At 41.1% G+C, this 13,408-nt stretch overlaps 1 protein-coding gene across 6 annotated transcripts in view; it reads right to left on the bottom strand.

Moving 5' to 3' along the window:
- Positions 1-13,408, bottom strand: part of RHOT1 (ras homolog family member T1) — a 63,495-nt gene that overhangs the window by 27,709 nt on the left and 22,378 nt on the right. For all 6 annotated transcript variants that reach the window (XM_080825981.1, XM_080825982.1, XM_080825978.1 and 3 more), the window contains exons 4-8: positions 11,881-11,924; positions 11,521-11,574; positions 11,334-11,386; positions 6,176-6,284; positions 5,764-5,865 (exon numbers count right to left, since the gene is read on the bottom strand). In XM_080825981.1, the coding sequence (XP_080682107.1) occupies positions 5,764-5,865; positions 6,176-6,284; positions 11,334-11,386; positions 11,521-11,574; positions 11,881-11,924 (362 nt within the window). The remainder of the gene's footprint in view (positions 1-5,763; positions 5,866-6,175; positions 6,285-11,333; positions 11,387-11,520; positions 11,575-11,880; positions 11,925-13,408) is intronic.

Below are 13,408 nucleotides of genomic sequence, written 5' to 3'. Positions count from 1 at the left end.
CAGGGTCCTGGGATTGAGCCCCACATCAGGCTCTCTGCTCAGTGGGGTGCCTGCTTCCCCCCCCCAACCCCGCCTGCCTCTCTGCCTACTTGTGATCTCTCCCTCTCTGTCAAATAAATAAATAAAATCTTAAAAAAAAAGGTAATTTGAAAAAAAATGAAATGATGCAATTTTCATTAAAGCTTGAAATGCATCAGAAGCTAAAGTGGTCTAGGACGCCTGGGTAGCTCAGTTGATTAAGTGTCTGCCTTCGGCTCAGGTCATGATCCCAGCACCCTGGGATCGAGTCCTTCACTACACTCCTTGATGAGCAGGGAGCCTGCTCCTCCTTCTGCCTGCCGCTCCCCCTGCTTGTGCTCTCTCTCTGACAAGTAAATAAAATCTTACCAAAAAAAAAAGAAGCTAAAGTGATCTAAGCTATTGGCTCAATAAGGTATTTAAATAGTAACTACTTTAAAATATAACACCAAAATCTGACTATGTTTAAAATGTATTAAGAATTATATCTCAGGGTGCCTGGGTGGCTCAGTGGGTTAAGCCGCTGCCTTCGGCTTCAGTCATGATCCTAATATCCTAGGATCGAGTCCCACATCGGGCTCCTTGCTCAGCAGGGAGCTTGCTTCTCTCTCTGCCTCTTCCTGCCACTCTGCCTGCTTATGAGCACTCTCTCTCTCTGACAAATAAATAAATAAAATCTTCAAAAAAATTATATCTCAACAAGGCTGTAAAAAATTTAACAGTAATAAAAAATTCATTTTGCATATGAGTAGTTGAAACCCTCACACAATAAACATTATCATACAAGTCACATCTTTTTCATTATTAGATAAGCAGAGGACTCCATGGGCCATACAGAGTCCATCATAACTGGAATTAATTTTGAATTAATCATCAGGCTTTAATCTTAAATATTATTTTTTTGATGATTCCACCTCAAATCTGTGTTAAAAGGTTTTTCCGTTTACATTTATTTATTTTTGAGAGAGAGAGAGAGCATGTACACACGTGTGAGCCCACCACCTGGGGTGGAGGGGCAGAGGGAGAGAGAGAATCTTAAGGAGGCTCTGTGCTAAGCTGGGAGCTGGACCCAGGCTAGATCTCACAAACCAGAGCTGAAATCAAGAGTAGGAGGCTCACCCTACTGAGCCACCCACGTGCCACCTGTGCTAAAAGTTTATTGTTGGGGCACCTGGCTGGCTCAGCTGGAGGAGGGTGCAGCTCTTGATCTCAGGTCATGACTTACAGGCCCATGCTGGGTATAGAGTTTACTTAGGACAAAAAAAAAAAAAAGAGTTTATTATTGTTGTCTACAAAAATGGTTCTGGTATAAGCTTAGACACAAAGTTTACACTTGTCTAAAACAAGGTTTAGTCTCTAAAAGTTACACATTTTACCTCAGGCAGGTCCCCCTAAGAAACAAGCAACAGATGGTGGCTAAAGTTTTAGCCTCTGGGTCTAGGGAAGGAGCAGGGACATAAGCAGATTAGGAGAACTAATAATAGGCCTAGGAAAAAAGTAGCAATTCAAGCACTGAGAACAAACCAACAGAGGGGAATTAATTTACCTAGGCCAAGCCCTCAGGTAAATCTGCATAGTATGAGGCTTTCCCAAATTTCCTTGAGCACAAGATAATGTACCTGGCTGAATCAGAACGGAATTGGTGTTTTTAATAAGTGTTCCTAGTAACTATTATGAGGCAAATTAGGGAAATACTGGACTAAGAGGAAACTAGGAAGCACTCCAATTATGGAACAGTAAACCAGGATTAAGGAAGAGTAAATCAGGGTCAGATTAAGGGATAACTCAGATTAATTACTTATACCGGGGTCAGCACTTTTTCTGTGAAGAGCCGCACAGCAGCTCTTCAGGCTTTCCGGGCCAATAGGCAAAATCAAGAATATCATGTAGGTATTTATTTATATATATTTTTAAAGATTTCATTTATTTATTTGACAGACAGAGATCACAAGTAGGCAGAGAGGCAGGCAGAGAGAGAGGAAGGGAAGCCAGCTCCCTGCTGAGCAGAGAGCTGGACATGGGGCTCGATCCCAGGACCCCGGGACCATGACCTGAGCCAAAGGCAGAGGCCTCAACCCACTGAGCCACCCAGGCACCCCTCATGTAGGTATTTATATATTACATAGCAAGAGAGAATCAAATTTCCATCAAGTTTTTATTGACAGAATTCAAAATGTAACAATAATGGAGTATATATTTGCTATACAGGTCAACTACTAAGAAAAATAGAATTCTTTTTGGAGGAATAATGTTTTGTTTAATTAGGGTTCAGTTAGTGTTCTCCATCATGAAGACTGAAGATGTTCGTCTGTTAATGCTGATCTGCAATGAGATTTCACATATTTCATCTTTGAAAATCATTTTGTAGATCCATATGGCCAATACTGACACATATCCATAAACAGAGCATTTTAATGGAGCACATTAACTGCTTTGAAGGCACTTATAAAATTAGATTCTTTTCTTGATATTTTCCTGTTAGCATGTCATTACACTACAGACTAATCAGTTCCGATTGAAGGTTGGGTGGAAGCTCAAGTGCACAGTCAAATGGGTTACAAACATGGAAATCTCCTTTGCATTTGCATCAAGGTTCCCTAAAAAAAACGATTAGAAGAGTGCCTGCGTGGCTCAGTGAGTTAAAGCCTCTGCCTTCGGCTCAGGTCATGATCTCAGGGTCCTGGGATGGAGCCCCTCATGGGGCTCTCTGTTCTGCGGGGAGCCTGCTTCCCCCTCTCTCTGCCTGCCTCTCTGCCTACTTGTGATCTCTCTCTCTGTCGAATAAATAAAATCTTTAAAAAACCACAACAACAAAAAACGATGCAAGAACTAGAGTTTGAGCTCGGAAAATCTGTCTGCTTTGCCATCCATTTCTTTTGTTCTGGCATGCTAGGTAATGCACGGACGATAAAACACTAAGATGCTCAGGTGCCAGTGCCCACAGTACTCATGCCGTCAAGTCATAATGGGGTCGGAGTGAGCGCGATGCGCACACAGCAGGGGGAGGGGAGCGCACCACACGCGGGCTCTGCGGCAGCTACTCGTGCCTTTGCAGCACGAAAGCAGTCACAGAAAACAGAAAAGGACGAGTGTGGCTGTGTCACAGGAAAATGTTATTCATGAACGATGAAATTGGAAAGTCACCGAATTTTCTCATATAACAAAATTTTATTTCTTCAGATTTTTTTCCTCAAACAATGAAAAACATGTAGTAAATAAATTCTTAGCTCACAGGCTATACAAAAACAGGTGGCAGGCCAATTTGGTCCATAAGCCAAAGTCTGGCAGCCACTCACCGATATTATAAACTTTCCCTGGAAAAAATGTGCAACTTTTATTTTTTAAAAACTCAACAATAAGAAGGTAATTCAGGGGTGCCTGGGTGGCTCAGTGGGTTAAGCCTCTGCCTTCGGCTCAGGTCATGATCTCAGGGTCCTGGGATCCAGCCCCGCATTGGGCTCTCTGCCCAGCAGGGAGCCTGCTTCCCCCTCTCTGCCTACTTGTGATCTCTCTCTCTCTCTCTCTCTCTCTCTGTCAAATAAATAAATAAATAAATCTTTTTTTAAGGGTAATTTAATTAAGACATAGGCAAAAACTGAAATAAACATTTCTCCATATACAATAGTCAATAAGCACATGATGTTCAACATCATTAAGTTATCAGCGAAAAGCAAATCAAAACAATCATCACTAGGATGGCTGTTATAAAGTGTGTACACAGACACAGACACACACAGACACACACACACACACACACAGGAAAATAACGGGTACTGACATGGTAAAGACATGGAGAAACTGGAACCTGCCATTCAGTTTGGTGATTCCAAATAAGTTAAAGAGAACTACCATGTGACCTAGCAATTCACTCCTCAATATACATTCAAAAGAAATGAAAAGAGGTATTCAAGCTTCTGTATGAATGTTAATAGCAGCTCTATTCACAATAATCAAAAAATGGAAGCAACCCACATGTCAACCAACAGATGAACAGATAAACAAAATGTGGTATATCTGTACAAGTCTATTGCAGGGGCGCCTGGTGGCTCAGTCAGTTGAGTGGCCAACTCTTAGTTTCAGCTCAGGTCATGATGTCAGGGTCCTGGGATCGAGCCCCGCATCAGGCTCTGTGCTTAGTGTGGAGTCTGCTTGAGGATTCTCTCTCCTCTCCCTCTGCCCCTCTCCCCAGCTTGGGAGTGTGTGCACGCCCATGCACGGTCTCTTTCTCTCTCTCTCTCTCAAATAAATAAATAAATCTTAAAAAAAAAAAAAGTCTATGGCAAATAGGTGAAGGGGATTAAGGGTTCATTCATTCAACCATTCATTTTTAAATATTTTATTTATTTATATGACAGAGATAGAGAGAGCATGTGAGAGCACAAGCAGGGGGAGTGGCAGAGGTGCAGGGAGAAGCAGAATCCCCGTTGAGCAGGGAGCCGGATGCAGGGCTTAATCCCAGGACCCAGGGATCATCACCCAAGCCAAAGGAAGACGCTTCACTGACTAAGCCACCCAAGCACCCCAAGGGTACATTTACTATGATGAGCACGGAGTAACATAAAGAACTTCTGAATCACTGTATTGTACACCTAAAACTAATACATCACTGTACATTAGTTATACTGGAATTAAAAAACAAATAAATAAATTCTTTTAAAAAGACAAAAGTCTATAGCAAATATTGCTAAATTTTAGATATTACTGTTTCTTAGCTATGAAACAAAAAGGATTATTCAAATTGTGTTACATGCTGTACCCGTGTCAATTGATTACACAAGGTTTTCTTTCTTTTTTTTTTTTTTAAGATTTTATTCATTCATTTGACAGAGAAAGATCACAAGCAGGCAGAGAGGCAGGCAGAGAGAGAGAAAGGGAGGCAGGCTCCCTGCTGAGCAGAGAGTCTGACGCAGGGCTCAATCCCAGGACCCTGGGTCATGACCTGAGCCGACGGCAGAGGCTTTAACCCACTGAGCCACCCAGGCGCCCCTACACAAGGTTTTCATCTGTGTGTTTTTAAGTCTGTGAACTTTACACTAGCAAAATAAGTAGGCTATTAGGTAAATCTTCAGACTTTGCTATTTGTTTGTTTTTAAAGATTTATCTATTTATTTATTTGACAGAGAGAGAGAGAGATACAAGTAGGCAGAGAGGCAGGCGGGTGTTGGGGGGAACAGGCTCCCTGCTGAGCAGAGAGCCTGATTCAGGGCTCGATCCCAGGACCCTGAGATCATGACCTGAGCTGAAGGCAGAGGCTTAACCCACTGAGCCACCCAGGCGCCCCTGCTGCTGTTTGTTTTAATGGCATTTCCTGAAATACTATTTGACCTGGAATACTATTCACAGTATTTAACATGAATGTCTTTGAAATACCTAGAAAAATTGTTTTTTGATTTTTTTTTTTTAAAGATAAGGACTTTTTTTAAAGATTGTATTCATTCATCTGTCAGAAATAGAGAGAGCACACGCAGGGGGAAGAGTATGCAGAGCAGGCAGAGGGAAAAGGAAGGCTCCTTGCCAAGCAAGGAACCCGATATGGGGCTCAATCCCAGGACCCCGGGTTCATGACCAAAGCCAAAGGCAGACGCTCAACCAACTGAGCCCCCCAGGAGTCCCCTAATTGTTTAACAGACAAATTAAAATTTCAGCAGTTTAGAAGAATACTCAAGAGTTACTAAAAATCACTACTAGAGTTACTACCTACATATTCCAGCCTCTACTACCACAGCCTGGGGGGCAGGGGTTTACCTCTTTCTCCTCTGGGCAGTACAGGGGCCCTGTAGGATGAAGAACAGCTTTCTGCGCATAATAAAAGAGCTCTGATATGTTCTTCAGGTTTTTTGCTGAACACTGAAAAAAAAGTTTAAAATGTTATATTTTGAAAGCAATGACAGGAGCTAAAAATTTTTAAACCATCAATGTAAGGTAATAACAAGATTGCTTGAAGAAAGAGGAAAAACTTTTCTTCATTGAAATCACAGGATTAATGTCTACAAACGACTCAGAAGCCAATTCTGCATTCTCTTTTGTATTTGGTTTACATGACTTCACAAACAGCAAGAAAAGTATTCCATCCCACACCTTCTCACATCCTATTTTAAGCCACAGTTTAGTGAGAATTCAGCAGCAGTACATTTCTAAATCAAATGGTAAGGCATACCTCCACACAGGTTTCGATTTCTGTGTACTGGTTCATAATGGGAAGGATGGTCTCCATACTACTGTATTCTACCAGATCAGATTTGTTCCCAACCAATATCAAAGGCAGCCTGAAAAAGCAGGATATATTGCAATAATAAGGAAAGCAGAAGACCTAAAATATCTATTTTAAAGGGTATAATAACCATTCTAATTAACTTCACTTAATCCCCCAACATGAACCTGCTACTGTATAGTCAGTTCCAGTCCCCTAGACAGCATGTTCGTGTTCAACAAATATTAACTAAGTACTTTTAATAAAAATTTTAAAAGTTAATTCATTTTCTTTAGTAATCTCTACACCCGACCTGGGACTTGAACTCACGACCCCGAGATTAAGAGTCATGTGCTCTTCTAACTGAGCCACCAGGCACCCCTACTGAGTATTTCTTATAAGCCAGGTACTGTTCTAAGCATGAAGGATACAAGACAGACAAGGTCCCGGCCCATTCTAATAGCGAAAAATCAGAAAATGGACAATAAGCAAATAAGCAATACACTTTCCAATTCCATAAGTGCAATGAAGAAAGTAAATAGGGGGATAGGGGATAGTCATGGGAGGGGGCTAATTATGTGGCAATCAGGAGAAAATCTCTCTGACAAGGTGGCATCTGAGCCAAGGAATGGACGATGAGACGGAATGGGCCCTGTGAAGAGGAAGGAAAGAGCTGCGCAAGAAGGGACAGTGTGCACAAAGGGCTCAAACTGAAAACACACCCTGGTGAGTCCAAAGAACAGAAAACTATCAGAGTGGGTGGAGAGTACTAAGCAAAGGGAAAGAGGTATGTAAAGGGGCTGGAAAGCGGAGCAAAGGCCAGACACATAAGCTGCGGTAGGGAGTGTACATTTTACTTTAAGTGTAAAACAGGAAGCCAGTGAAGAATTAGGAATAGGGACACAACATGATCTGATCAACATTTTATTTTATTTTAAATATTTTATTTATTTATTTGACAGAGAGAGAGATCACAAGTAGGTAGAGAGGCAGGCAGAGAGAGAGGGGGAAGCAGGCCCCCTGCTGAGCAGAGAGCCTGATGCGGGGCTCGATCCCAAGACCCTGAGATCATGACCTGAGCTGAAGGCAGAGACTTAACCTACTGAGCCACCCAGGCGCCCCTGATCAACATTTTAAAACGAGTCATATGTTGCCTTTTGGAGATACAGACTGAAATACTGACAATATGATTGGTTCAAAATGATCCTAATGGGAGGAGTAATAAATGAAACAAACCGGCCATGAACTGACAACTGTTGACACCGGTGACAGATACAGAGGGAATCATTAGACAATCTTCTCTACTTTTGTATGTGTCTGATTTTTTTTCAATAATAAAAAGCTTTTTAAAATGCAGTAGCTGGATTAGGACAGTGAAGATGGAGAGAAAGTATCCAGATTTGAGTTTTTTGTTTTTTTTTTAAAGATCTTATTTATTTGAGACAAGAGAGAGTGAGCACAAGCATGGAGAGCAGCAGGCAGAGAGAAAAGGAGACACAGGCTCTCCACTAACCCTGCCTAATGGCTTGATCCCAGGATCCCAGGATCATGACCTGAGCTGAAGGCAGAGGCTCAACAGACTGCACCACCTAGGTGCCCCGGAGATCAGTTTTAGAAGTAGAACTGATAGGGACAAGTGGTAGATTAGATATGGAGGTTGAGGGCAAGGCAGAAACCAAGAAAAATACATAGGTTTTTGGCTGGACAAAGTAAGTAGATGTCCTGAGTCACAAAAGATTGATTCGGGGGCAGGGGGCGACAGTGGGGAGTAGGCAGGGAATTAAGGATTTTGTGTCTGACAGGCCTATCAGAAATCTAAATGGGGATTATCAAAGAGAGCTAGTCTAGTAGAGAACTGTTATTTGTACAACCTGCAAGAGAGCTTGGAGAAAAAGCAAATCATCTTGCTGGAACTCCAGAGAGCAAGAGAAATTCTTACGTGCATTTATTTATGTCCCCCTACCCCCCAGCATGGTTATGGGTAAAGGGATTGACCCATTATATAATCCAAATATACATTCCTAACAAAGACAGGAGGGTCTCCAAAAATGTAGTGGTTTGCAATTAAAGGTGTATAGAAATAATTTATGGAGCTTCAAAAAATACATTACGTCTAAGCCCTACTCCAAACCTATAGATTCTAAAACTCCAGGGGTGGGGAAAAGGCACCTATATTCTTTGAAAGCACCTCAGCTGACAGTGATGGGCATCCCTGATTAAGAACCACTGTGACGGGCACCTGGGTGACTCAGTGAGTCAAGCCTCTGCCTTCGGTTCAGGTCATGATCCCAGGGTTCTGGGATCAAGCTCCGAATCGGGCTCTCTGCTCAGCAGTGGGCCTGCTTCCCTTCCTCTCTCTCTGCCTGCCTCGCTGCCTACTTGTGATCTCTGTCTGTCAAATAAATAAATAAAACCTTAAAAAAAATCACTCTGGGGGGCGCCTGGGTGGCTCAGTGGGTTAAGCCTCTGCCTTTGGCTCAGGTCATGATCTCAGGGTCCTGGGATCAAGCCCCACATCCAGCTCTCTGCTCAGCAGGGAGCCTGTTCCCTCAACCCACCCCCCTCCCCGCTCTCAGCCTGCCTCTCTGCCTACCTGTGATCTCTGTCAAATAAATAAATAAATAAAATCTTAAAAAAAAAAAAGAACCACTGTGACGACTAGTTACGAGGAATAATGAAAAAAAATTCACAGATATTCCCTAGAGGAACAAAAATTCTTTGAGGTTAGTAGAATCTATACATATGATATATGAGTCTCTTAGGAAGCAAATCAAATAGGAATGTTACAGGAAATACGGGGAGATCTTTTATAATTTCCCAAGTTAAGCTATGTGGGTTGAGTCCATCTATACCCAAAGCTGATGCTAAAGTGCCTTCACAACGCAATCTCTTTAAATGAGCCTTTGTAATAGTAGAGCACAAATCATGTCTTATTAGTTTTTTAATCTTCAGTATCATTAATATCTGGTTAATGGTATTTTACTAAATAAATGTTCGTTAAATGAAGGTGGTTCTTCTCAGCAAAAAATGATTTGTATTTCCATTACCACAGGATGAATGTAGGAGTATGAGTGTGTATACATACAGGAAGAAGGTGGGGAAAAGGGTGGCCTATCTCCCCCTCAAACTTCCAAAAGATGAAAAATATTAAGTATTGAGATTTGACACACCTGTCACAAATTCAGGAGATTAACAAACTGTTGAAACATTTTAGTTATGTCAGGCTTGTGCATCTTCTTATTATATGTAATTGTGGTGTTTTCTGTTTTATAGTTTAAGAAATTACTTAGCTGTATTTATTAAACATACTTATTCCAATTAAAAAAAAAAAAAAAAGAACGACTGTGACAACAGCGCATGAAAGTCCTACCGAAAACATATGTGCAACAAACAAACTTAAGGTATGAGGCTTGGGAAGGAAGTTACTGGGAAAGTGTAAGGTCCATATAATAAAGAAACAGACCCCCTTGGGACAAGTCAAGCACAAGAAAATAAGTATGCTCATATGATTTGGAGAGGGAGAAAAAAAAAAAACCCAGCCACATCTGAGAAAACTCAATTTGATCTTCAAATGTTAAAAGCTACTTTCAGAGGATACCAAAAGGGCCACAAAACTAGCCACAGAATTTTAGGAAGCTGTCATAGTAAAACTGATTTTTTTTAAATCAGGGGTCCAACCTGGTGCTTGATAAAGAGTCCAGAAAAACTGCCTTCTCTGAAGAGTCCCCCGTGGAAACAGCTCAAGCGTGCGTTAAGAAGACCAAGGGTCAGGAGCATGTAGCTGTGGGCCCCTCGAAGGCAGCCCTAGCTGATAGGCCCTTCCGTGTTGATGGAAATGATGTTTATCCAGACTGTCCACTACTGTACCCACCAGCCACAAGTGGCTACTAAGTACCTGAAATGTGGCTATGTGTATCCAAGGAACTGAATTTTTAGCTTTATTTAATTTTACTTAATTTGCAGTTAAATCGCCACAACTGACTAGAGTCTACTACAGTGGATGGCGTAGCTCTGCGGGGTTACTGTCGCCTTTTCACCTTGTCAGGAAGTCATTTCAAAGTTTAAAACTATGACCAAGAGGAGCCGTCAGAGCTCAAGACACAGTCACAAAGTCTCCCTCTGTAAATACATGAGCCAGGGTCAACGACCAAGTTCATCTGGTTAGGACCAGATCTTTACAGTTTCAAGGCACAAAAATGTCCAGCCAACAGAGAAATCTAAAAAATTAAATAAAGGATCAGATGTGTACAATACACAGATATTAGTCTGATTTCCCTAATGTTTAAGAATGCCTCATAAATAATATGTCCCATTAAATAATACTGCAAGAAAAATTTTTGGTTTCCATTTGACTTAAAAATGAAAATACTTATACCCAGAACTATCTTTCTGTTCATATGAAAAATACAGAAGGTGTGTGCTCTTACTTCTTCCCATCACACATTATCTTCCAAAGAATTTCCAAGAAATTTCCCTCTGTACATTCCTAATAAAGATCTCTAGCGATCTTTAGAGAACTTATAAAGCAGTACAAGTGCATTATTTCACTGGATTCTCAAAATTACCACATGCAGCCAAGACTGGCATTAGCCTCAGCTCCACTACAGAGGAGGAAGAAAGGTGCAATGAAGTCAAGTGGATTAAGCCAGATCTCAGAGGGCACTCGCTCTCCTCCCACTCCCGTGCCCTTACACACACCACCCTGTAAGCAATCAGTGACAAGGGGAAACCGTTCCTCACCCAAGGGGCACCTCCACAGAGAAGGCAATTACGATACAGATAAAGAGGAATTCTAAAGTGGAGACTTCTTAAGCATTGGTTTGAGAAAAAGAAATAATGGAAGATCAATGATCAAAATATTTAAGGTCAGAAGTTATAAATCATTCTAGTACCAGAACTTGGTTTTCTGCTTTGCTCACAAATATATGTGCTGCCTCAAATAACTCCTCCCAAAACCAGCGTCTGTGCAGAAACAGAGAAAGACCTATAGGTAAAGCAAACGTGGCAAATGTTAACTAGTGGATGTAAGTGAAGGGTTTACAGGTGTTCACTGTACTATTTCTTGCAACTTTTCTCTAAGTTTGAAATTTTTCAATATACAAAGTTTCAGAGGAAAAAAATATACCTGCTGTCTTTGTCCGTTCTTTCATTTATGAGAGGAATCCATCGACTTGTTACCTAAAAAGAAAATCGACAAAAGCTAAGCCACAGTGAGGATCTTCTCTGAAAACTCTAAATGGAAGATCAGTTTTTAAAAAAATGCACCCATTGAAATTTAACTAGATATACTGAAAAAAGTCACATGCTCATACCTTATCGATAGAATGCTTGTTGTTAACAGCATAAACTATGCAGATGACATTAGCCTACAAGAAAAAATTAAGAAATTAATGGTATTTTTAGACAATACAAATGTAACTGGCAGCATCTAAATATCTAGTTAACATATTTGGGCCAAAGGAAGATTTGAAATTTGAAACCTAAAAAACCTAAAAAAAAAAAAAACCCACACTTAGCATGCCTCCAAGAGTTCCTAAGAACTTACTGCAAAAATACATAATCAAAGTCAGCAGTTAACAACAAAGAATTGAAAAGACCTAAGTGAGAGAATAAATAAGACACTCACAAAATCATCACAAAAAAAACCCTACAGCTATTTTTTTTAAACTCACCTGTGATATCTCTTGATGAAGCTGTTCATCACTCTGTTCTGCTTCTACAAATGACAAAGTAAAAAAAAGCGTTCATTATTTTAAACATTTTCATAAAAACTAATGGCCAAGCTAACATTCTACATGGCACGCATCCAACATCCTTCATCCCTCATGACATTTATGTAGTGTAGAGCCAGATGAGGTGCCAAAGACAAGGGCAAGCCAGGGAAAGGAAAGAGCTGGACTACGATAAGGAAGCTGGTTGGCACTGAAAGACAAGTCTACCAGGGGATAACTTAGGCACGAAGAGCAGATGGCATTGTGTGATAAATCTAGGGCTTCTGATCCAGAGCTGAGACGGGTCAGGCCGAAGAGATCAGAAACCCACACTAGAAGACTAGGTGCTGCAGTCAGAAGCCCAGACAAAGAGTCCATTCACACAGGGTCAGAAGGCCAGGTGAGAATCTGGGCAATACAAGCTTAAGAGCTTGTATCTTAAGAGAGCAGGCCCCAGAAGCAAAACCCAAACATGACAGTGATGAGTCAAGAGTTTCCTTTCCAGCACGTATCTCTAGCTGGAATGGGTCTCAAATGGTGGATGTGCATATAATCCCAGAGTGCAGGGGATATGCATGATGAGAGCTACGATGAAAAAGCATACAAATGAATGGGCGCCTGGGTGGCTCAGTCAGTGAGGCATCCGACTCTTGGTTTCAGCTCAGGTCATGATCTCAGGGTCAGGAAATCAAGCCCTGCACTGGGCTCTGCACTTAGTGGGGAGTCTGCTTGAGATTCCCTGCCCCTCTGGCTTTTGCTCTCTCTCGCTCAAATAAATAAACAAATAAATAAATTTTTTAAAAAGCATTCAAATGAAGAGAAACACAGTACAGACATTAATTTAGATTACCTTATGTTAAATATTCTTCCCCCCAAATGCCTGTTATTTCTGACATACAAACTAATACCATACATGAGCGTAATGATATTTTAATTTATGCTAAATAACTGGCCACATTTTAAATATCTTTTCGTGTGCTGAGTAATCAATGGGTAATGCCTTCAACTCCAATGCGGTAAGAGAATAATTTCATAAATGAAGCAGGTTATAAGGCTGACTGCCACAGAAAGCGTCCAACCCCCTCGCTTCTGGTATAGTGCTGTCTAGCAGCTGGACAAGCAAGCCATGTACGTCATTTTTAATGTTGCCATAGTCACATCAAAAAAATCAAAAGGGTGGGGTGCGTGGGTGGCTCAAGTGTTTGACTCTTGATTTTGGTTCAGGTCACGATCTCAGGGTTGTAGGATCAAGCCCCATGACAGGTTCTGCACTGGGCGTGGAGCCTGCTTAAGGTTCTCTCTCCCCCTCTCCCTATGCCCCTTTCCTGCTCAAAAAGTAAAAAGGAACAGGTAAAAGTACATTTTCATTTAATCCAAGGTATCAAAAATATTAAAAGTTCATCACATACTCAACAAAAGAATTATGATGAGATTTACATTCTTTTTCTCACACCAAGTCTTTTTTTTTTTTTTAAAGATTTTATTTATT

This window comes from Martes martes, assembly GCF_963455335.1.
Source record: "Martes martes genome assembly, chromosome: 16".
Lineage (NCBI taxonomy): Eukaryota > Metazoa > Chordata > Mammalia > Carnivora > Mustelidae > Martes > Martes martes.
Note: the sequence above shows the minus strand (reverse complement) of the source record. Positions and strands in the feature narration are given on the sequence as shown.